General features: G+C 39.4%; 1 protein-coding gene across 2 annotated transcripts in view; it reads left to right on the top strand.

Annotated features, from left to right (window-relative positions):
- The window catches only part of Ptchd4 (patched domain containing 4), a 178,682-nt gene extending 155,953 nt beyond the window's left edge, over window positions 1–22,729 (top strand). For both annotated transcript variants that reach the window (XM_038344228.1, XM_038344227.1), the window contains exon 3: window positions 21,096–22,729. In XM_038344228.1, coding sequence (XP_038200156.1) covers window positions 21,096–22,729 — 1,634 coding nt within the window. The remainder of the gene's footprint in view (window positions 1–21,095) is intronic.
- The last annotated feature ends 844 nt before the right edge of the window (window positions 22,730–23,573 follow it).

Genomic DNA, 23,573 nt, shown 5'->3' with positions numbered 1-23,573 from the left:
GGAGGCAGAGGCAGGCGGATCTCTGTGAGTTTGAGACCAGCCTGGTCTACAAGAGCTAGTTCCAGGACAGGCTCCAAAAAGCTACAGAGAAACCCTGTCTCGAAAAACCAAAAAAAGAAAAAAAAATATCTGCCTATATAAACCCTCTTCATCTCTCAAACTGGTAAAGGAAGTTAGGGAATGCACACTCTGCTATAGCTACCACCACTCTCCTAGGTACAGGAAAGCTGAAAGGCGACTCCTATCATGCCATGTACTATTTCCAGAGGCCTGATTACCTCCTGGAACGTGTCGGGCAGCTCCCTGATTCATGGCATTTACCAACTTCTTCACTTATCGCAGGCCATATTTCAAGTACAATCTTCATCAAGATCTTTACTGACATCTTATTAAAGATGCTCTGAGCTGAGAATACTGAAACAGAACTCTAACCTCGGCAACTCCCGAGGCTGAAACGGGAGAATCATCTGAGCTCTGAGGGTTAAGGCCAAACTAGGCAACACAGTGGGGCACCGTCTCAAACACGAAATAAGTAAAATAGAGTAGTCACCTAGCCCCACCCCCAGACACTTCGAATTCTCCCTTTCTGGCTAAGTTTTCTGATCATCATCAACACATAACACACTGAGCTTATGCCTTTTAGCATTGTTCTCACTAGAATGTAAAGTCCAACAGCAAAGGCACTCTCTGTCTTCATCCCTGCACTCTCCCACTATGTAAAATCATGTCTAGTTCATATTCTCAAGTCAGTGAATGCATGCCTACTAAAACAATGAATAAAAAAGGTCTTCACTTACAAGTATTCCTAAAATAAAACATTAATATAAGCAGTTCATTTTCTTTCAGAATCTAAGAAAATGCTTCCCCTTTTGCCTGCGAACTCTGTACTCCTCTTTGTAATCGTGAAGAATGTTTGAGGGTCTGCAGGGTCAGTTTATTCTAGCTCAATGGCTGAGTTCTCTCCCTAGGCATGTAGGAGGCCTGGGCTCTATCCGCAGTGAAGCAGAAACAAAATGCTTAGGGGTGCATTTTGAAATGCATCTTCCCTCTTGAACTGTTCCTCTCTACTGGAAGGATAGACCAAGAGGGAGAAAAACCAAGTTGCAAGACTGAAAAAGGTACTTTCTGTCCAAATACATGCACAGAAATTGTGTATGGGGACATTGGGCTCAAATGTTATGGGTATTCGTAAATGTACTGACAAGACCTCTCGCCCTGAGCTACAGGGATGCCAGAAAAATTCTTTTCAGTGAATCCCAGGGTAGCAGTTCACTTTGCAATGTTAATTGGAATGGAGGGGATGAATATATTTCTTCCTTGGCAATGTGGAACAAAGATAAACAAGTGTTTTCCCGTATTCTCGGGTGTGCAGAGCTTACTTGTGAGCAAAGGAAATTGGCTCAAGACATATTTACAATGTCCCATAAGAGGAAAAGGAACAAAAAGAAAGATTAGAATTTGAATTTGCTTCTGTGGAATCAAAAGAAAATTAACTGGTAGTTTTTAAATTGGCTTCTTTGAAAGAAAAAAGGGAACCCTTAATCAGTCATCAAACTCATCACTAGTATCTGCGATTTTTGTTTTTAAAAATTATTTTTTTATTCATGTATAGGAGAGTGTGTGTGAGAGTGTGTGTGTGTGTGTGTGTGTGTGTGTCTGTGTGTAGTTGCTCACTGAAGCCAGGAGAGGGCATCAGATCTCCTTAGAGGGGCTGCACTTAGAGGGTGGTGTGAACCACCTGATCTGAGTGCTGAGAAGAACAAACTCCATTCCTCAACAAGAGCAAAACGTGCTGTGAGCCTCTGGGCTCTCTCTCCTGCCCTGGCCATGGCTTCATCAACCTGCAGCTTCATCTGTGAGTTTAGAATCATTTGTTTCAAGCCACTTTTCCTGTGTGAGCTTACTTCTCACCTCTACATGGCCTGAAGTGTCTTGTTTATTTTAACAGCCAAAGCCTGTGTCCTGAAATTAATGTGTCTTTAAAATGTTTTATATGCTTATTTCTTCCTTAAGTAGATGTCTTCTGCTACCCAGACTATAAATCTCTCAAAGTAGAAACAACAAAACCCCTTTCCCTCTAAGCATTCAGAACATGAATCACGCTGAGTATATGCCGGTTCAACTTGATACTTCTTTTTGCAAATTTGTGCTCATCAAGCATGGAAATGAGAGGGTTGCATTTTCACAGTGATTAAAAGAGAACTTGTATGCAGCCCGTGCAGAGGACCATGAGGACACTTACTCGTTGTTCTTGTCCTAAGGTCACTGAACCCGTGTGTTACCACTGCCCTCAGTTACCAATGAACATCAGGATAGGAAAACACCTTCTCTAACTTCAGTTGCTCCTTAGGAATTGCCTTATTGTTATTATTATTGTTGTTGTTATTATTATTAACTATTATGTGTGCATGAGTGGGCACGTGTGACAAGGTGAAGGAGTGGGGGTCACAAAAGTTTCTGGAGTCTGTTCTTTCCTTTCACTCTTTCTATGTGTTCCCCCTACTGAACCCACACCACCAAGCAGGCATGGCAATGCCTTTGACCCTGAGCTATCTCACCACTAAACAGGCGTGGCAATGCCTTTGACCCTGAGCTATCATCTCACCACCTTTCTCGTGGTGAATACTTTAGCTAGTTTATCTCCATCTAGTTTTGAAAGGTCAGAGAAAGAGATAAAGACAACAGCGGGAAGGTGGGGAGAAATCAGATGAATTTTGAAGATTCAGATCTGAGGACCATTTTGCAAGAAGTCCAAAAATAAAAAAAAAATTAAAAAGAGGAAGTGTGGTATGGTGTGGTCATGGCCATCTGTAAAATATCATTATGCCCAGGTCCTTCAGGCCTCGGTCCCTGCGCTTACCGCACACATCTGCCACACAGCCTCTCTCCCTCTTCCCCACCTGACTCCTCTCGTGGGGAAGCTAAATTGGTTTAAATCATGTGGGAGTATTATAAACACTGTTTAGTGATGAGAATAAATTGGTTCAAATCACATAGGTACTTTGCTAAGTGCTGGCTGATGAGGAAGTTTGGATGTGCTGTAATTTATAAACAAAATGAAGGAGGTTGTCTGGAACATTAGAGCTTCTATGTTCAAGATCTTTAAAGTGAAAGGGAAGACTTGAAATGTTTTATTCTTATTTCACTTTACGTGTATGATAGGTTGTGCCTGTCTGTGTGTCTGTCTGTATACCTCATGCATGCCCGGTGCCCACAGAGGCCAGAAGAGAGCATCAGATCCTCTGAATCTGGAGTTGCAGATGGTTGTGAGTCACCTGCTATGTGGGTGCTGGGAATGGAACCAAGGTCCTCTGACATGGTGGCCATCTCTCTTAACCACTCAGCCTTCTCTCCATCCCAAGGAGAAGACTTTTAAACCATTCTATGAGAACAATGTTAGCAGGAAGCCAAAACCAGACAAGGCACAACAGGAAAGAAAACTGCAGGCCAATACCACTTATGCAAAAACTAAATGCCTCACCAAATTACCAGCCCCCCCCCAAAAAAAACCCAGCAACATAGAAAAGTATTGCCTACTGTAACAAAGGAGCTTACAATATACGCAAAAGTATCCACTATGAATTATGTTAACATCTAAATTAATTAATACACCATATCAATAGAGTAAAGGCCAAATATACAATACTCTCTCCCCACAAACAAAAGGCATTTGACTATTTCAGCCACCCTTTATGATTTAAAAATGAAGCAAAATAAAAAGGCTACAAGCTGATAACAGAAGTTTTTCAGTTTCAGAAGGTCCCATTTATTAATTGTTTTTCTCAGTGTTTGTGCTACTGAGGTTATGTTTAAGAAGTGGTCTCCTATGCCAATGTGTTCAAGTGTACTTTCCACTTTCTCTTCTATGAGGTTCAGTGCTGTTGACTTTATGTTGAGGTCTTTGATCCATTTGGACTTGAGTTTTGTGCATGGTGATAGATATGGATCTATTTTCAATCTTCTACATGTTGATATCCAGTTATGCCAGAACCATTTGCTAAATATGCTTTCATTTTTTTTCATTTTATATTTTTTGCTTCTTTACCTTCCTTACATAAGCCCAGGTCTACTTGCCTAAGGATGGCACCACCCATAGTGAGCTGGGTCCTCCTACATCAAATAGTAACTAATAAAATAACTCAAATTCATGTCCACAGACCAATCTGATGGAATAAACTCCTCAGTTGAAGTTCCCTCTTGTCAAATGTGTCAAGTTGATAACCATAATGAGTCATCTCAACTCTATGCATACACATAATTACAAAGGAAACTAAATATTTAAAAATGAATGCTGAAAATTGTGGTCACTGAAGCATGATGGTATTGACACAAAGGCATATATATATATATATGTATATATGTATATATATATATATATATATATATATATATATATATCAATGGAATGGAAAGAAGACTTAGGTATAATGTCCTTACATATATAGTCAATTGACTTTGACAAAAATTTAAAAATTAAACATAAGCAATCCAATTTGGAAAGGTAGTCCTTTCAACCAACCAACATTGCTGAAACAACTGGTTAACCACATTAAAAAAGAAAAACTAAATTGGCCCTCTTGGTCAAACTCAAAAATAAAGCATTAAAATAAAATAGAATATGAACATGATGATGCACACCTATAATCCCAACCACTGGGAAGTAAAGGCAGGAGGATTGTTGCAAGATCAAGGGCAGCCTAGTCTACACAGCGAGTTCCAGACTACCCAGAACTCCGTAGTGAGACCTTGTCTCAAAATCCAAAATCCTGGTATTGACCTACATGTAAGAGCTAATACCATAAAACCCGTGGAGCAGAAAAAGAGCAACTCATAATGACCTTACCTGTGCAAAGTATTCTTAGATCCTACAAAAAAAAGAAAAAAATGAGCAAATTGTATTTATCAAAGTCAAAATTTTTTACATTTCAAAAGTTAGCAGCCACCAAAATTAGAGAACATAGTTGCAGATCATATATATGCTCAGATATTAATGTGAGAATATACTCGCAGATGCTAGGCTATGTTTTAACCCAGAGCAATTTTATAGTCCAGTGATAGAGCATCTGCTTAGTATATGCAAGACCCTTAGCTTAATCTCTAGAAAACAGATGACAGACCACAAACAGACAGGCAGCATTGCATCTAGGCTATTAAAAAATTACAACCTATTAATAAAAAGACAAATAATTCAGGGTCAGTGGGAAACGGACTCAATTGGCTTTTTGTGCTTGACAATTTACCCATAAACTATTCTATCAGCTCGAGACTCCACGAATACTTCACCAACAACACTCCTGGGTTCTAGTGGGAAAACAAATCAGGACAGTCTCAGCTTGGCTGCTGTATACGGCAGCAGAGAGAATATTATGTGGGTGTCATCTGGGTTACAGTGAAGTCAGAACATGGTGGACCTGAATAAGGCACTAAGCTCCAACATCTAAAATATGAGATGTGGCAGAAAAGTTAGCACACAAGCATTCAGTTGCAAACAAATATTGGCAACTTTAAGGTGATTGATTTCTATTATAAATATGGAAGAATATTTCAAACTTCAGATAGTACTGGGTCATGACATACTGTTCGGGAGGATATGAAATACATATATATACGTGAGGGGAAAATTGAACGTATTCTCAGATTGCGCCATGATTTTCATATGGCAAGTTCTTAGTTGTGACTTGTCCATTCATTGGCTGGTTGCTTTGAAAGGTGAGCTGTTTTATTGGCGATTCTCATGGTAGCATTCAGAGGGAATCTCAGAAAGGGTCAAAGGGAAATAAATGTTCTAAACTGCTGCTGTACAGTTGATAGCACTCAGAAGCACTCTGCTGTTTTCTAAGTTCCGTGTGTTGTTTCAATCAATTATAGGTGGAAATGTGGACTGGGTTTAGTCTATCCTTTAACTGCTGAAAGCCCTGGAGTTCACACATGTTTGTAGGAATCTTTGATCCTTTTCCCAAACTATCTTGTGGTCATGTGGTTAATGTCATCCTTCCCTGAGGTCCAGTTAGCTATCTTACAGGATGGAATGGCAACCTTGACATGGTTGCCATTTGTCAGTTTAATACTGTTTTTAATAAATCTCTTCCTAATATGAATGAATAAGACAGAGTCTGTGAAAATTATCAAAACAGAAAGAAGAAATCATATTTACCACAGGAGAATCTAGGAGGAGTTACAGTGGGGTGACTATTCTCAAAATACATTGTACGCATGCATGCAACTCTTTAAAAATAAATAAAAATATTATGTGTTTTTAAGAACGTTCACTGTGAGAGTTTGATTAATTATTCTGATGTGTTAATATAATTAACTATCATTACCATGTATATGTTCAAGAACTGAAAAAAAAGTATACATTAGTACCCTATAAACATACAGCTAACGCCTACCAAATGAATACTGACCCATCAATAAAAATACTGGCTAGCATAAACTGAGCAGTTGATTACAATGTACGAAGGGCAGTAGCAAAGGTATTATGTGATTCCTATCAATTATTCTCATCAGTACCAAGACAGAAGCTTGAATCTGTTTCTGCACATGAAAAAACTAAACACATGGTAGCTTATGGAAGGCTATCAAGTGAGGAGTAAACACAGCTGGGACTTGAATCCGGGATTAACACTCCGATTTGAACTTGATATCCCTTTCCACACTGCTTTCTGCTCCCATCCCTTATTTCCATTCTCTATCTTTAGAAACTATCATCGAATACTTTCTCACACATCTTCTGCCTCCAAACTCCCATTGCAACAAGGCCAGGATAATCAGTGAACTTAGCTGCAGACCATGGCGGCAGACTTCAGAAAACTGTGCTGAGAAAGGGCCTTCTTTCAACTGACAAAGAAACCTGTACTTGTCAGAGGCACACCCAGATGTCAATACTCCACCATTTTTTTTTTTTTTTTTTTTTTTGGTTTTTCGAGACAGGGTTTCTCTGTAGCTTTGGAGCCTGTCCTGGAACTAGCTCTTGTAGACCAGGCTAGTCTCGAACTCACAGAGATCCGCCTGCCTCTGCCTCCCGAGTGCTGGGATTAAAGGCGTGCGCCACCACCGCCCGGCTTACTCCACCATTTTTAAAGGACCTGCTGAACCCACAGGCTGTATTCTAGGAGTAAGGCTGGTTTGCTCTGGGACCCAAAGAATAACTCAAAGTCTGAAAAGTTCCCTTGAGGCTTGCCTCCTGCCAGAGAGCAATTCTTTGCACTTTTTCTGCATAGTAGCACACGTGGAAATACCTAAATATCCTAATGCAGCCAACTAAAACCCATTGTTTATCAATATTTTCCCCCACAACTAACTTCTAAAGACAAAAAAAAAATCTGAACAGGAAAAACATCTAAACCTACTCTAGGCCTGGTTCAAATTCAACCTTCTGCCTTTGGAAATTAGCACCAAGCATTTTTTCTTTTTTCTTTAATTTTTGTATTTATTCTACATCCTGATTGACATTCCCCTTCCCTCTTTTCCCCCCATTCCCTCCTCACACCTCATCTCCTGCCCTTCAACCCTTTTTCTCCTCCATTTCAGTTCAGAAAGGGACAGGTCTCCCACAACAATCAATAAAACATGCTATGTTAAGGCACAGTAAGATTAAGCACCTCACCTGGTGTTTAGGCTGGGTAAGGCAACCAAGTATCAGGAGTAGGGTCCCAAGAACCAGTCAAAGCATTAGAAATAGTCCCTGCTCCCATTGTTAGACAAGTCCCACAAAAAGACCAAGCTATACAACTGTCCCATATCTGTAGAGGGCCTAGGTTGATCCCATGCAGGCTCCCTGGTTGTTGGTTCAGACTCTTTGAGTTCTGATGAGCTCAGGTTAGTTGTTTCTGTGGGTTTTCTTGGGATGCCCTTGACCCTTCTGGTACCTACAATCACTCTTTCCTCTCTCCAGCAGGATTCCTCCTGCTCAGCGTAATGTTTGACTGTGGCTCTCTGCATTTGTTTCAATCAGTTGCTGGATTAAGGCTCTCTGATGACAATTGGGGTAGTCACCAGTCTGATCCACAGGTTATATATCCTCTATTGCTAGGAGCCTTGGCTGGGGTTATCCTTATAGATTCATAGGAGTTTCCCTTGCATCGGGTTCCTACCTGACCCCCCAAAAGCATGCCTCCTTCCAGCAATCTCCTTCAGTGCTCTCCCCATTCACGCACCCCCAGCACCAAGTATTTTCTGACACGTCTATTAATAAACTGTAAGTTTGGCTAAGAAGTCGACTTGAGGACAGACCTCAAGAAGCTGGCAGAATGAGAGCCTTGCTAGTGAAAGGGAAGCTGCCCTTGGCTGAGATGCTCCCAGCGACTCCCACGGGTCACACCTTTACCAGTAACAGCTAAGATTCTGAAGAACACTGTGTGCCAGGTAAATTCGTACTACCCGAGCTATGTGTTACACTCCTCCTAACGCACTAACCTTTCAAAGGTTCCTGCTCTTCTCTTTCTCTACAGCTTAGCAAAAAGAACCACAAAATAGTCTGCTGGCCCGAGGCTGCACATCTGAGTGATCCCAGTGAGGGAACTTAAATGGACAAAGCCCTGTGGTAAACCCCCAAATTCTATTACCTCTTGATTGTTGCCGCACGGAAAAGTGGCGACACCTCTGTGGATTGCTTTCCTTTTTCTAGAGACAGATACAAAAGGAGAGGACATGGGTCTACTGTACTTTAGAAAGACCTTCTCCAATAAAGTTAATTCATCCATAAAAGGAAAACCTAAAGGAAGTTCCAGTTCACTAGTTTAACGACCACTCAGATGACTCGAGGTATGTCAGGCATGAGCTTCCTGGTTAAATGAGTTTTCATGGGCACCAGGCCATAGTGTTCAGAGGTGATTACAACCATGTACTCTTTCTTCATGAAGGAGAAATGTCATGAAACAAAACTAAATAATAAGAAAACCACTCTGGAATTACCCCAACACGCTTGTCCTCTGACCCACAATGCTTTTCACGAACATCCACGTGCAACTCTGAATATTTTCTCTCTTGAGTAATATATAATAGAAACTGAGATGGTGCCTAATTTAAATTTGCCAAGTAATATTTCTTTCATTTCAAATACATTTTCTAATGATTAGATCAGACACTTTTAAGCACTCTGTAGCTTTTGGTGTTACAGAAATCCTAAGTCATCATCCATTTTACTCTTTAGAGAATAAAAAAAAAAATCCCCATAGCCGGCAATTAATGAACTGTTAAATTCAGACATATGGATGTGCTATGATTTTTAAATGGAGCAAATAGCAGTTATTAAACTTCAGAGTGATGGCATTTTCTGTGCATTCTTAGTGGGAGGCACTCAGGAAATAACCTTCAAATGAATAACTTAAATTTTCTAATCAATTTCTGTACTTTAAATGTCATTAGCTCAATAAACGCTAGCATTATTTTAATTTTTCATTCATCTAAGTTCTTTTTTATTTCCTACGGAAAATGATCCTTAGCTCTGGGTCTCGGCATTCTAAAAGGCATGTCGTGTTTAGCTTGCAAACCTCCGATCTGTCCCTCTTAGGCACTGTATGATTTTGAGTTGTCTGCCCCACCTTAAATTTCTCCATCCACTTTTTCCCTAAAGCATTGAGTTTTGGTTTCAGTTGGCTCCCAGTATCCTCCCATAATAACGTCCATGTGATGCCCATGTTCTTCTCCAATCTCCCTTTTATCATAGGCCCAGTCTGCATTCTCTTTTCAGTGAGAACAAACTGAAACATTTCTTCCCTGGCCAGCCCTGCCTCTACCTTTTGGTGATATGTCAATAACCCTGGGCTTGCCTCTCACCAAATGTTCCTGGTCATAACTCCTATACTCAAAGAAATCAGCTTGTAAAACAATAATAACTCTTTAATATATTTCATTTCCTCAAAATAAGATTCACCACAAAGTGCCAATGCACTCAAGCCAAAGACCACCAAATATACCAGGATAATTATACAAGTTTTGATCTTTGGAAGATGGTAGTGAGGAAAACCAGCCTCACTGCGGCACAGAGGCATTTGGGGAGGAAGGTGCTTGAATGGACTCACTTCGCTATTTTTGCAAGTATTATAGGATTTGAACGAGTGCTCTGAGGAGTATAGTTTGTTACTGTCAAAAAGGGGAAGTCTCTGCTCAGTTATCTTGATAGTTCTTATGCTTGTGCCTAGGAATGGAGACTAGCAGAGCAGAGCTAAACTATGGTTGGTAAAGAATCAGCTGCCACTCTCATTCCTCTTCCTAGGGGGCGTTTGGACCATTTTCTACTTTGGAAATACTGTCTTGTTTGCATTCATTTGTGACTGTAGAAAGGATTTATTTGGCCTCAATCTATCAAGTCACAGAGTAGCCATGCTTGGTGCTGTTTTGTGAGGTTATCGTCAACAGAACAACACTAAACCCAGCTGTGAGCACCAGGCCAGCTCATGGCAGAACCAAGTACCCAGCTGCCAAGCCTTCCATTCTGCACTCATAAAACTTATTTTGTACAACTTGGAAGGTATAGAGGTATGGAGAAGAAGGAAAGGTTCCACGAAACGCTTCTTTAGCAGGTAGAACAGAGCCTTCATGGGTGCTGTTTTTCTGGGAGAAAAGCTGACACAAGAGTACCAGGCTCCCACCCAGCTCAGCTGTGGCAGTAGAACCACCCATAATCAACACATGAGGAAACCAGCATGGCATCCTAGCTCCAAGGGTTTGGAACATTCCTTTTGGCAAGCCCCAGTGTCAGGACGAGCACAATGGTTTTCCTTTAAGCACAGTGCTTAGCAGGATCTGAACAACGTGCACATAGGCCCTCCAAGGAAAGCTGCATTGCTTCCTAGTTTACAGATGATAAACCGAAACAAGAAGAGAGAAAAAGAATAACAAAGTCATAAAGGACCTTTATACCATTATATATTATATATATTATATTATATATTATATAATATATATATTATACCATTATATATATATAATTTAATAATTTAAATTTTACCAGTTTAAGTATGAAAGTACCTTTAGCTACTAATAATTCATATATAAATCAGTGTATATGAAAAACATGTATGTACACACTGTATCTTAGCAATGTTTATACAAATATAACTATAAGTAGTCCAAAATGATTAAATGTGAACTGTAGAATGAGACCGTTTTTCTCTTATATATTAATAGACATATAAAAATTAGATATACAGAAAACACACAACAATTCTGAAAACTACACAGGACTGTTAAGTTCCTTCTTTTTATTATTAAGGAACTAATAAGATCCAGTAACTTCCCTTTACATGGCTAGAACGAGTATTGTTCAGATCCGGGCTGATTTCTTCTGTTCTCTGTGCTGTCGTGACAATCTCACCATGTATCATTCACGCTAGGACAATGACATTCCAAGAGAAATCTACTCCCACTACTTAGTGACAATGTCAAAAGAGACCTTCACTCAAAAGTCTCCAGGTAAAACCAGCACCATGGTGTCCCTGACCATGGCAGCTTGAAGAATGCCTGTCAAATTGCTTTCTACCTTATGTCTTCTGAGTTTATAGAAGCACCAACATCTTTAAAGCCCTGTACATCTTTTGTGAGCTGAGGAACCTTGTGTGAGCTGATAATAACTTACTTATTCTAAATGACAGTTAATGGAAAATAGAAAAATATGTATTGATTATCATCATGAGGTCAGATACCACATTTTAGGTGACGGAACACCTAAAAATATCACCACTTATATCGAAGTGGTATATAGTCCCATTCCCCTTTGCTCTAGTTTAGTCTGCAATGGTTTGGTTTTTGGAGATACAGTCACATTCTGAAGCCCAAGAACTCACTGTAGGGCCCAGGATACTGTCAAACTCCTAGTGATCCTTCTGCCTCTGTCTCCGAAATGTCAGAAATGTTAGTGTGGCACACAATGCCCTAGTCTTTTCAATTGTATTTATAACTAAACAAAAAGCAACAAAGACGTTCCTTCATTTCAGATCCCATTTCCGGTCATAGTAAGGAGTCAGTAAGATTAAGGAATTATGTGCTAATTTTCCAGTTGAGACTCATTGGCATCAATCTCCATCTCTACCACGAATCATTAGGCAAAAGTCAGCAAATGTCCAGTTTAGTAAATTTAGGCAAATCACTTCTATGAAATCCTGCACTGAATATAGGGCTGTTAGTTAATAGCCAATAATAAACACTGCTTATTATTAAAGTAGTTATATAAAGTATTAATAACTCTATAGTTCAAAAATTCATAAAATATATAAATAATTATGTAAACAAAATATAACTAAACCAGTTTATATTAATTGAAATAATTTTTAATTTATATTAATTAATTAATTTATATTAACACAATTTTTTCAACAGAGATGTGTTAAAATAGATGTCAATCCTGGTCAGTTCAGTTTCACAGAAATTTTGTAAATGCTTTCTCTATTCTAAAGAGTTTAGTATAACAATATAAAGGGTAAGTGCTTGCCCAAGATCATGAGACTGACCTTCAATGAGCTCTTCCAGCAGAGTATAATGGAAAATCTGTGATACTTTGTAACAGAGGACAGACTTGTAGCTGTTCCAAGTGGGGTGATGTAAGCTAGAAAGTAGACCCCGGACTTAGCTGTTAAGGTTCTGATGAAGCCCACATGAAGAATTTTACATGGGAGATAAAGGTAGGGGGACCTCTGTGAGTTTTAGGCCATCCTGATCTAGAGAGAGAGTTCCAGGCCAGCCAGGCTACACACAGAGGCCCTGTCTCTAATAAATAAATGAACAAACAAATAAATGAAATCACCAACTTAAAAAAAGAAAGAGTAAGCATGGTCACATGTAATACCTAGCAAATGAAACATAATTCAAAATGGTAATGAATTATCTAAATTTTCTCAGCTGCTTAGCTATTTTAATTGGGATGGTATCCTTTTGTTCATTATTCATTGATTTATTTGAAGTCAGGATGTTGTAATACTAACCTCAATATAAAATAAAATATCATTTCCTATGTATGCTTAGAAGTGATTGTCTGCAAGCTTAATTAATGAAAGAGTAGCTGCCATAGTTAGGTTTTCTATTGCTCTGGTAAAATACTTTGGCCAAAGCAAACATAGAGGAAAGGGTTTATTTCATCTTGCAACTTTCAGGTCATACTCCATGACTGAGGGAAGTCAGCGTCGAACTCAAGGCAGGAACCCAGAGGCAGGAGCTGAAGCAGAAACCATGAAGGAACCCAGCTTACCAACTATCTCCCTATGACCTGCTTTGTCTGCTTTCTTTTACCAGCCAGGGCCATGGGCCCAAGAGTGGTACCTCTCCCCTGTGAACTGCACCCACCTACAATCAAGCATTATTCATCAAGATAGTACTTGATTGCAGGTTAATCTATGAAGGAATTTTCTCAATTAAGTGTCCCTCATCCCAGTTAGGTATTGGTTTATGTCAAGCTGAGAAAAACAAGTCCAGTAGCTACCAACACAGAAATAACCACTAAGGTCTTCCTAAAGCATGCTATAGCAAATTGCATTGTTTTCAACCTCTGTTTCTGCATCTCTGATGTAGGTATAAAGTTTTCATACCCTGCTGAATGGTGTGGGAGGTTCTTCTGTCTATGTGTTGCTTTTATTGGTTAATAAATAAAGAAACTGCCTTGGCCTGTTAATAGGGCAGAACTTAGGTAGGTGGGGAAAACTGGACTGTATGCTAGGAGGAAGAAGTGTGGAGTTAGAGAGATGTTATGGAATTGCCAGAGTCAAACATGTCAAAACTTTGCCGGTAAGCCACTGCCACGTGACGATACACAGATTAATGCAGATGGGTTAAATTCATATGTAAGAGTTACCCAATAAGAAGCTAGAGCTAATGGGCCAAGCAGTGATTTAATTAATCCCAGTATTCTCCTGCTCTCATCACCGCACCTCTACTTCCTGCCTGGCTTCTGGCCAATCAGTATTTTATTAAAATGGTACAAGTGAAAGGATAAAAGACCATTGTCCCACAACACACAACAGTAGCTTTTGTTGTTGTTTTGTTTTGTTTTTGTTTGTTTGGTTGGTTGGTTTGGTTTTCTGAGACAGGGTTTCTCTGTGTAGCTTTGGTGCCTGTCCTGGATCTAGTTCTTGCAAACCAGGCTAGCCTCAAACTCACAGAGATTCACCTGCCTCTGCCTTCAGAGTGCTGGGATTGAAGGCGTGCACCACCACCCAGCAACAGCAGATTTTTTTTAAGAGAGAGGAACTTGTTCCTGCCTGAACTTGGTAAGCCAGACTTTGTTGACGCTCCAAGGAGGATTTACCCCTCTGAGGAGTGGATGTGAGGGTGGGATGGAGGAGGGTGTGGGGAGCAAGAGAAGAGAAGGAGAACTGGGGCTAGTATGTAAAGTTTAAAATAATAAATAATATTGAAATATTTGCTTTAATACTCTTTCACTACTATAACCACAAATAAGACTCAAATTCTCAATTTTTCATGTGTCCCATGGCAAATAGAAGAATGTATTAAATTATTGTCAGTAATCTGTACCAGCAGACAAGTAAGTTTTTATTATTGTATGCTACTTCTATTTGTCTTCACTTAGAAAGAAGTTTCCACAGCAATATTCCTAAGACTTTCAGGACATTCAATACATATGTATGTAAATCTGCTGTTTTCATTCATCTCCCTCCTCAAATTATTCTCCTATTTCCTCTTCCACACAACTCTATGAGTGCTCTGTCTCTTCTTCCATAAAATGTTGTTAAAGGAAACATCAGCCATTCAATGTTGGCCCAAGGGTATTACTTCTTATAGTATCCCAACATGCTTTTCAAATATGTACTAACATAATTCAAGAAAATCATGATCAAAGTTTGCCAGTATTAGATTTTTGACCTTCATTTATTAATAATTTGCTATATGAACAAACTGATCTCTGATGGGAGGAAAATAATCACAATTTTATGCACACATGCACACATGTTGTCTTAGTTTTATTTCCTGTTGCTATGTTAAACACCCTGACACAAGGAACTTTGAGAAGAAGAAAGGTGATTGGTCTACGATTTCAAGTCATGGTTCCTCATTGTGGGGAAGTCAAGGCAGGAGCTCGGGGATGAGAGTCATATTTCAGTCACAGTTAAGAGTGCAAAGAGAACAAATGCAAACTTGCTTGTGCTTACCTCAACTTCTCCACTCATACAGTACAGGATCCCAAGCCCACAGGCCAACCTGACTTAGACAATTTTTCTCCTTGATACTTTCTTACGAGGTAAAGATCATATAAAGTCAACAACTCCCCCGCCTCACACACACACTGTACTACCTATGTTTTTTAATTAGTTAGAACCTTCCTCAAAGTTGCTCCTAATTAACTATGGCCTTAGATAAGGATGCTGATTTTAATAGGAGAGTAAGACAGACCTACTACTACTCAGGACTGGAGTAGCAGAAAGAAATATTCAAAGTTCAGGACATCATGTAACAAGGCAAGTCATATATTTTATTCATATATTTTCATCTGAGATAATAGTGCCTTCGGTTTTAGGTAACATTTGAAATTTAAAGACATTCAGAGAAAGGGGAGAATATTAAGAAGTAAGGCATGGTTATATAAACAAAGAGGGGGTTGCAACTTCTTTTAAGATATGTAGCACAAGAGTAGGGACTAACTGAAACCAATAAACAAAATTCACCAGGTTTTTTTTTTTTTTTTTTTTTTTTTTTTTTTTTTTTTTTTTTTTTTACAAAAGGAAAATAAGACAGACAAACAACAGAAAAGAATGGGCTGCTCATGGTCAATAAAGTTGCTAGAGAGATCAACAGATCAACAAGAAGAAATAATCTCAAGTTCTCATTTAATTTTTGTAAGACCTCAGTTTTATGTGTATAGATGGATAGGTTACAGATATACTGATGTAAAAACTTGATAAAATAAATAATTATGGGACTAAGAAAAATTCTCAAAATTGTTAAGAGAAGTTTTCTGTGTTATAGGATATAAAAATGATAAACAAATATTGTATCTTTTATAATTTTTCATTGGAAATATATGTTATTTTGTGATCTGGAATGGGTGATTAAGCAGGTATGTGTGTAAGTAATTTACTTTTTTATGTTAAGCCAGTAATTCTCAATTAAGGGCAGTTTTATTCGTAGAGAGTGTGTCTCAATGTCTGGAGAAATATTTTATTACTGTGACTGTGGGCATACTGTAGACTGGGTAGAGGAAATGGAGAAAGCTAGACTTCCTACAGTGTAGGTGACCATCTCAAAAGTAAAGATTTACACAGACAAAGGTGCTAACACTTTCAAGATTGGTAGGTCCTGGCATTAAACAAACAAAAGATTCACCAAGTGCTCATTCCTCCATGTAATAAGTTCTATTTATATTACTTAATGTTTGTTTTAGAATTTGATGAACTGTGTTTTGATCACTTTTGCCCACTCCCCCAGCTCTTTCCATACTCACATCCCTCCTTTTCTTATCACCCAACATTGTGTCCCTTTTTCCCTCATCATGGCAAGTGTGTGTTACTGTGTGGTCCTCTTCTGGAGCACAGTCAACCCACCAAGGGCTATACTCTTAGGGAAAACTGACCCTTCCTCTCCTAGCCACCAACAATTGCCAATAACACCTCGGCTAGAGACAGAAATGCATGCCCAGCTCCCCTTGCCATCTGGGCATTTGGTGTGGCATGGGCTTGTACAGTTCTTGTGCATGCTCTCACATCTGCTGTGAGTTCATACATGCAGCTCATATCTGCCTGTTGGTTTAAGCAGTTTATTTTTAAATATAAAAATTGAAGCTCTTGAGCTATCATAAAGGTAGTTCACACATAAACATATATAGATGTCTTTATAATAACATATACTGTTTGTGTTTAAGATATATATCCAAGGGCTCAATGTATTCAGGCTGTTCCCACTTATTATATTTTCTCAAGAATTTATGGTATGAATAGTATCTACCCCCAAATCAATTTGACTTTTTCTTATCTTGATTATGTTCCTGCATCTCCATCTTTTACAGAAACATAAGTGGTTTCATCATAGTGCCACTATTTTTTGCATGTATATATTCCTACTTTTAAGACAGGTATTTTAGAAGATGTGATATCTCTTTCTCTCAGGATCATGCAAGTCAAAATGGCCTGAATTGACTGACATGTAGAGAAAGATTTTCTTGTTTGCCATTACATCTTGTGTGTTGGCTATTTAAAAGCCCTATGTAGGTATATATTGGTTTACATGGTATTAAACAATATGAAGCTCTTCTGGATAGAACTGATACTGGTATAATGATATTGGTATTAATTTTTAGAATTTATGATAATTAATTTATGATAAAAAATATGTTTGAGGGCTTGCTTATAGTCAAGAATTCAGAGGTAAATGACCCAGAGTGTAAGTTGGTTGGTAGAACATGCACAAAGACCTGGGTTTCATCTTTGGCCCTACTTAATGGTTCACAGAGTAAGTAACACAACTAAAGAGGTGGAAAAAAACAGGCTTGGAATTCACAGTAATCCTTGACTTTACAGAGAATTCTGCCCAGGCTTTGTTGCATGAGACCCTGTCTCAAAAATAAAAGATGCTAATTGGTATTCTAGATGTTTCCAAGGTCTAATATACTCCGCATAAAAATAATATTTTCCAGAACAAAGTAACATGCAGTTCATTTCCCAACCAGAATAGAATTTATCCTGAGAAATTTTGTTCCATCGTAAATGGACCTGTGGCTGAGATCATAAATGAGTGAATAATTAGTCAGATAAGATTTTAGGAAACCTAAAACTGTCTGCATACCTGGGAGCATCCGAGACAGTTCTGTCACAAAGAGGACTGAGCTGACCTTGAACAGGCTGATAAGCCCAAGAAGCAAAGAGACACACAGAAAAGAGGATGAACAAACCTGAGAAGGTGGGACTGGTCATGGCCATAATCACGAAGCCATGAACCAACAGCCATTGCTGGGGCAGCCGATGAGTTTGGGCTGGTAAGAAGTGACCAAATTGTGTGAGAATCAGAAGAGTGAGTTCCATGGGAAAACCCTATAAAATACCTACACGATATCTACAAATAAGGTAAAACATGCCATGCCCAGAGACCACATTTTTATTCTCAATGAATATGTAAGCCTAAGAGGTTGTCCCATACATAGAGACCTTTGTACTATATAAAGCAAAACCTGCCCTACATAGGCTATCGAAAGCTCCATTAAAATGACCATTAGCAAAGGCAAGCCAAATTTAGTCTCAGCACCATGTGGCTTTCCCATCCCTAGTGACTACAAAGAAAACTAATGTCCTCATTTCCAAAGAGAGGTGCTATAATTAAAGTCTTATTTCAATGACCCTAACCACTATCATAATAGATTCTGCTGTCAAAACGGTAAGAGAGAAATAATTCCTGTTGATCAATGAGTCTTATAAAAGATAAAAGCAAAAAATCATTGCTGTTTTTTATCAATATTTTTCCAACACCCATTGTTCTGCTTATGATTATATATCAAAAGTAAGAGATAAGTTCCTCCAAAAGTATCTCTAGCCCTGCCTTCTACCAATCTGCAGTTTTGTAACCCTTCCTGCGTGTTAAGATAACATCTTTCCTGACAGGAGACTCAGAAAAGTCGCCAAAGGCTTTATGTTTGAGGTAAGACCTTTACTGTTTAATTCCCTTTAGTAGTTACCAATTTATTAAAATTAATAAAAGCTCCCCAAAAAGAGCCTGTATCCTTTGAAAATCAAAGATGAACATTGTATATACTTAAATTATACACATTATCATCAAATAAATTTATGAATATGATTTGTTAGTTATCCATGAAAAGGGTTATAGATTCTCACTTTCCTGCAAAACATCACTGTTCTGGGAAGAGATTCAACCAATTCACCTAACAGACTCACAAGCGGCCTCAAGAGGAAGCTGGTGGCTCTTCCATGTGACTCCATGATGCTCTTTAAAATTAAACACATTTTGGTATTACAATTGGCTCCTTAGACAATTTCCACTTACACCAAATTGTTTAGAGCAGTTTCATATCGACACCATGGTTGAAAACCACCCTGAAAATAAGTCTGAGATAAAAAGAAAGAAGGAAATCAATGCTGAGGATCAAGCCACAAAATCTACCACCAATACAAATCCAGATGTGCTAAGATGGAGCAATTGCAAGGTCTCCACTAAAGCACTGCTAGCTGAATCATGTGTGGAACTCTTAATTAACTCCAGTATCTAGGTAACATACGAGGTTTGTTGTCCTGATTTTTGTGAACTTGGTCACTCTGCGTTCTTCAGTGGCATCAATGTCTAACACATTTCTTGGAGAACAATCCAAGCAGAGCTTGTGTCAGCTCACAGGGATAGTTCATGTTTGGGATTGCTATGCTTACAACAGGAAGAATAATCTATGAAGATTACCATCTATGCAGAAAGTTACTGATGCTTATATTCTGGGTGATGATTGACAGGTCAGATTCAAGGAAGTGGTGGGAAAGTGGGGAATTACATTAGAGTCTAATACTTTTGCTCTCACAGCTGCTTTCGTCTTTTGTTTGTAAGAAAGTAATTCTTTCTTAAAACCTCTTAGTTTCTTGAAAGTAACTGGACACAGTCAAGGCCAAATACCAGATTTTCTACTAATAAGTGTTGATTGAATCCTTTGCCCGTTCACTCTTTTATACAATATATATCAGAGGGTGCCCAGAAATTGGTTAGGAAGAAGTATTTTTCATGCACAGATATGAAACAAAGATGTTTGTTCAGTCACAATGGAAATAAAAGCTTCTGAATAAAAATAAAATATTCAGAAAAATCATTTGCGGTCATCTCTAGGCCTGAGGGTCTTTTATGTGAACCAGGCAAGTTTTGCAGTTCCATCCACTGTTAATTAATAAAAGTCCTGGGGCTGGAGAGATAGCTCCACAGTTCAGAGCACATAATACTCTTGCAGAAGAGTCTTTGATTTGATTCATGGTTTGGCTTGGTGCTGGTTTGATTCCCAGGACCCACATGATATGGCTCACAACCACCTATAACTCTGGTTCCAGGACATAATGTATCTCTGTTCACCACAAACATACATGCATATACATAATGAATTTTTATTTAATTTACATTTAAATTCATAAAATGCGGTCTGAGAAGATGGCTCAGTGCCTGATGCTCAAGCAAGAGAACCAGAGTTCAACTCAGGTCCTCAACACCTACTTAAAGCCAGGTTGGCATGGCAACCCACTCATGATCTAGCATTGGAAAGTGAAAGCAGGATCCCTAGGACAAGCTGGTCAGTGAGGCCTGCCTCACTAGTGAGCTCTGGGTTTGATTAAGAGAGTCTGCCTCAAACGTATAAGGCTGAAGAATTACCAAAACAATTCCAGACATTGTCTGTAAGCCTGCTCATGCACCAACACTCATATGCACAGGCACTGGCATATATATGCACATGCACCAGCAAACATATGCACACACACCTGCAAACACGCATGCACCCATAAGAAAGAGAAAAATGAAAAAAACCTATACAAATTGATGATGAGCATGTTATAATCACTATTTTTTTTTTTTTTTTTGGTTTTTCGAGACAGGGTTTCCCTGTAGTTTCTAGGGCCTGTCCTGGAACTAGCTCTTGTAGACCAGGCTGGCCTCGAACTCAGAGATCTGCCTGCCTCTGCCTCCCGAGTGCTGGGATTAAAGGCGTGCGCCACCACCGCCCGGCTATAATCACTATTTTAAAAGGTAGTAGTTTAAGTGTTTAATCTCATCTTGTAATTCTATAAATCAATACATGAATCCATTTAAAAGGACTGTGGGTGAGTTAACGAAGCATGTGCATTGATAGTAAAGCTGCAGGTGACAGCTTCTGCTCTTGACAACTAAGAAAGACTGAGCATGCAGGGAGAAAATATCAAGTGATTACAGCACTGTATCTACAACTTTTCAGGCAAATAGAACAGAAAATGAATCTTTTATTTCACCCAGAATAGCAATAAGCACAGTTATTTGCTTGAGTGTAAACAGGGACGAAGTATTTTCTCTGAGTTGCTAGTAAGAAAAAAAAAAACACTATTTTGAAGAATAGAGCATGAACATTAAGTAGCAATATCTATATGAAATCCACTTGAACCATGGGTGCAAATAAAAGCAACTATTCTTTTTCTTTCTTTTAACATTAGGTCATGGAACTAAAGGAGTATTTGAACTTCTTTCTGGATGGCGGAGAACCAAAGAGAATTTACCCTTCAAAGACAGGGTAGCGGACGCCTATTCTGATGTGATGGTCACCTACACCATGACCAGCTCCCTCTACTTCATCACGTTTGGTATGGGTGCCAGCCCCTTCACAAACATAGAGGCAGTGAAGATCTTCTGTCAGAATATGTGTGTCTCTATTCTACTGAACTACTTCTACATTTTCTCTTTCTTTGGCTCTTGCTTGGTCTTTGCTGGACAACTAGAGCAAAATCGATACCACAGCATCTTTTGCTGTAAGATCCCTTCAGCAGAATACCTGGACCGCAAACCTGTGTGGTTCCAGACAGTAATGAGTGATGGGCACCAACAGACATCCCATCATGAGACACACCCCTACCAGCACCATTTCTTTCAGCACTTCCTCCGAGAACATTACAATGAGTGGATTACCAATATCTACGTGAAGCCATTTGTGGTCATCCTGTATCTCATTTATGTCTCCTTCTCCTTTATGGGGTGCTTGCAGATCAGGGACGGAGATAGCATCATCAACCTACTAGCCAGTGATTCCCCAAGTGTTTCCTACGCCATGGTTCAGCAAAGATATTTCAGCAACTATAGTCCCGTAATAGGATTCTATGTTTATGAGCCCCTTGAGTACTGGAACAGCAGTGTCCAGGAGGACCTGCGGAGGCTCTGTAGTGGGTTCACCACAGTTTCCTGGGTGGAACAGTACTATCAGTTCCTGAAAGTCAGCAACATCAGTGCCAATAACAAGACTGACTTCATCAGTGTCCTACAAAGCTCGTTTTTAAAAAAGCCAGAATTCCAACACTTTCGGAATGATATCATTTTCTCTAAGGCAGGGGATGAAAGCAACATCATCGCTTCTCGCTTGTATCTGGTGGCCAGGACTAACAGGGACAACCAGGAGGAAGTCATAGAAGTCCTGGAGAAGCTGAGGCCCTTGTCTCTTTCCAAGAGCATCAGGTTCATTGTGTTTAACCCTTCCTTTGTTTTCACAGACCAGTACAGTTTGGCAGTCACCGTGCCTGCTCTGATAGCAGGCTTTGGGGTTCTCCTGGTGTTAATCCTGACTTTCGTCCTCGTGATCCACCCTCTGGGAAACTTCTGGCTCATTCTTAGTGTCACCTCAATTGAGCTGGGCGTTCTGGGCTTAATGACCCTGTGGAATGTCGTCATGGACTGCATTTCTATCCTGTGCCTTATCTACACTTTAAATTTTGCCATTGACCACTGTGCACCACTGCTTTACACGTTTGTACTAGCAACTGAGCACACCAGAACACAATGTATAAAGCGCTCCCTGCAAGAGCATGGGACAGCCATTTTGCAAAACATTACTTCCTTTCTTATTGGGTTGCTCCCCCTCCTCTTTGTGCCTTCAAACCTGACCTTCACACTGTTCAAATGCTTGCTGCTGACCGGGGGTTGCACGTTTCTGCACTGTTTTGTTATCTTACCCGTGATCCTAACCTTTTTTCCCCCTTCCAAAAAGCACCACAAGAAAAAGAAACGTGCCAAACGAAAGGAGAGAGAGGAAATTGAATGCATAGAAATTCAAGAGAACCCTGATCATGTCACCACAGTTTGAAGGTGGAGACTATTTTTTCTTTCCAGTGTTGCACAATGATACAGGGCAAGGAAAGCTCAGACCTCAGCTGCTTGGGCTGGCCAGGGGTAACAATGCAAGTCAGATCAAGAGTCCTTTGCTCATGATACATCCAAGGGTCTGCTTCCTGTGGGGGGAAGAGGGGATAAAAAGGAGGGAAAGTTCTTTGCAACCTTGTTCTCCATGAGAGTTACATTTCCAGACATTGATTTAGAGCTATGGATTTCCAAGAATGGATGGATTACATGGTAAGACAAAAGGCTGAAAGAGCAAAAGATGCAAAAGAAAGGCTTAGGAGAAATGGAGAAGAAAGAATAGGTGGTCTCCAGATGGGGAAGTCGTAGGAAATGTCTCGACTGCCATGTCACTTTTCTTGTTTGCTTTTTGAACAGGTCAGTCAAAGGAAAGCTATGCACGTGGGCAGTACAGATATAACCCTGTCTAAACCAAAGGACCGCCCAATCCATTCTGTGTGTGCATATAAGGATAAAGATACTGATGTTTGTCTTTAGTGTACATTGGTGTTTGGGTGAAGGAAGGTGTCCATTTGCAGATAGGCTGGCCTTTCTTTAGAAAGTCAAATCAGCTTTAGCCAAATATATAAGCTCATTAGGGGTGATGCAAAAAAATATATAAATGGCCACTTAGAATCAACTCGACTGTCTAGACCACGAGAGTGTTTTCAACTGTGTGATAACAAAATAAACAGAAATTCGAATCCATTAAATTCTACATGTCATGTTGTTGGTCCTCGGGATTCTAGCACGGGATGACATCACAAAGGCATCAAAAGATATTTGAGTGAATTAGCCTGTGGACAAATGTT

This window comes from Arvicola amphibius, chromosome 9 (assembly GCF_903992535.2).
Source record: "Arvicola amphibius chromosome 9, mArvAmp1.2, whole genome shotgun sequence".
Lineage (NCBI taxonomy): Eukaryota > Metazoa > Chordata > Mammalia > Rodentia > Cricetidae > Arvicola > Arvicola amphibius.
The sequence above is the reverse complement of the archived record's forward strand: the minus strand, read 5'-3'. Positions and strand labels throughout refer to the sequence as shown.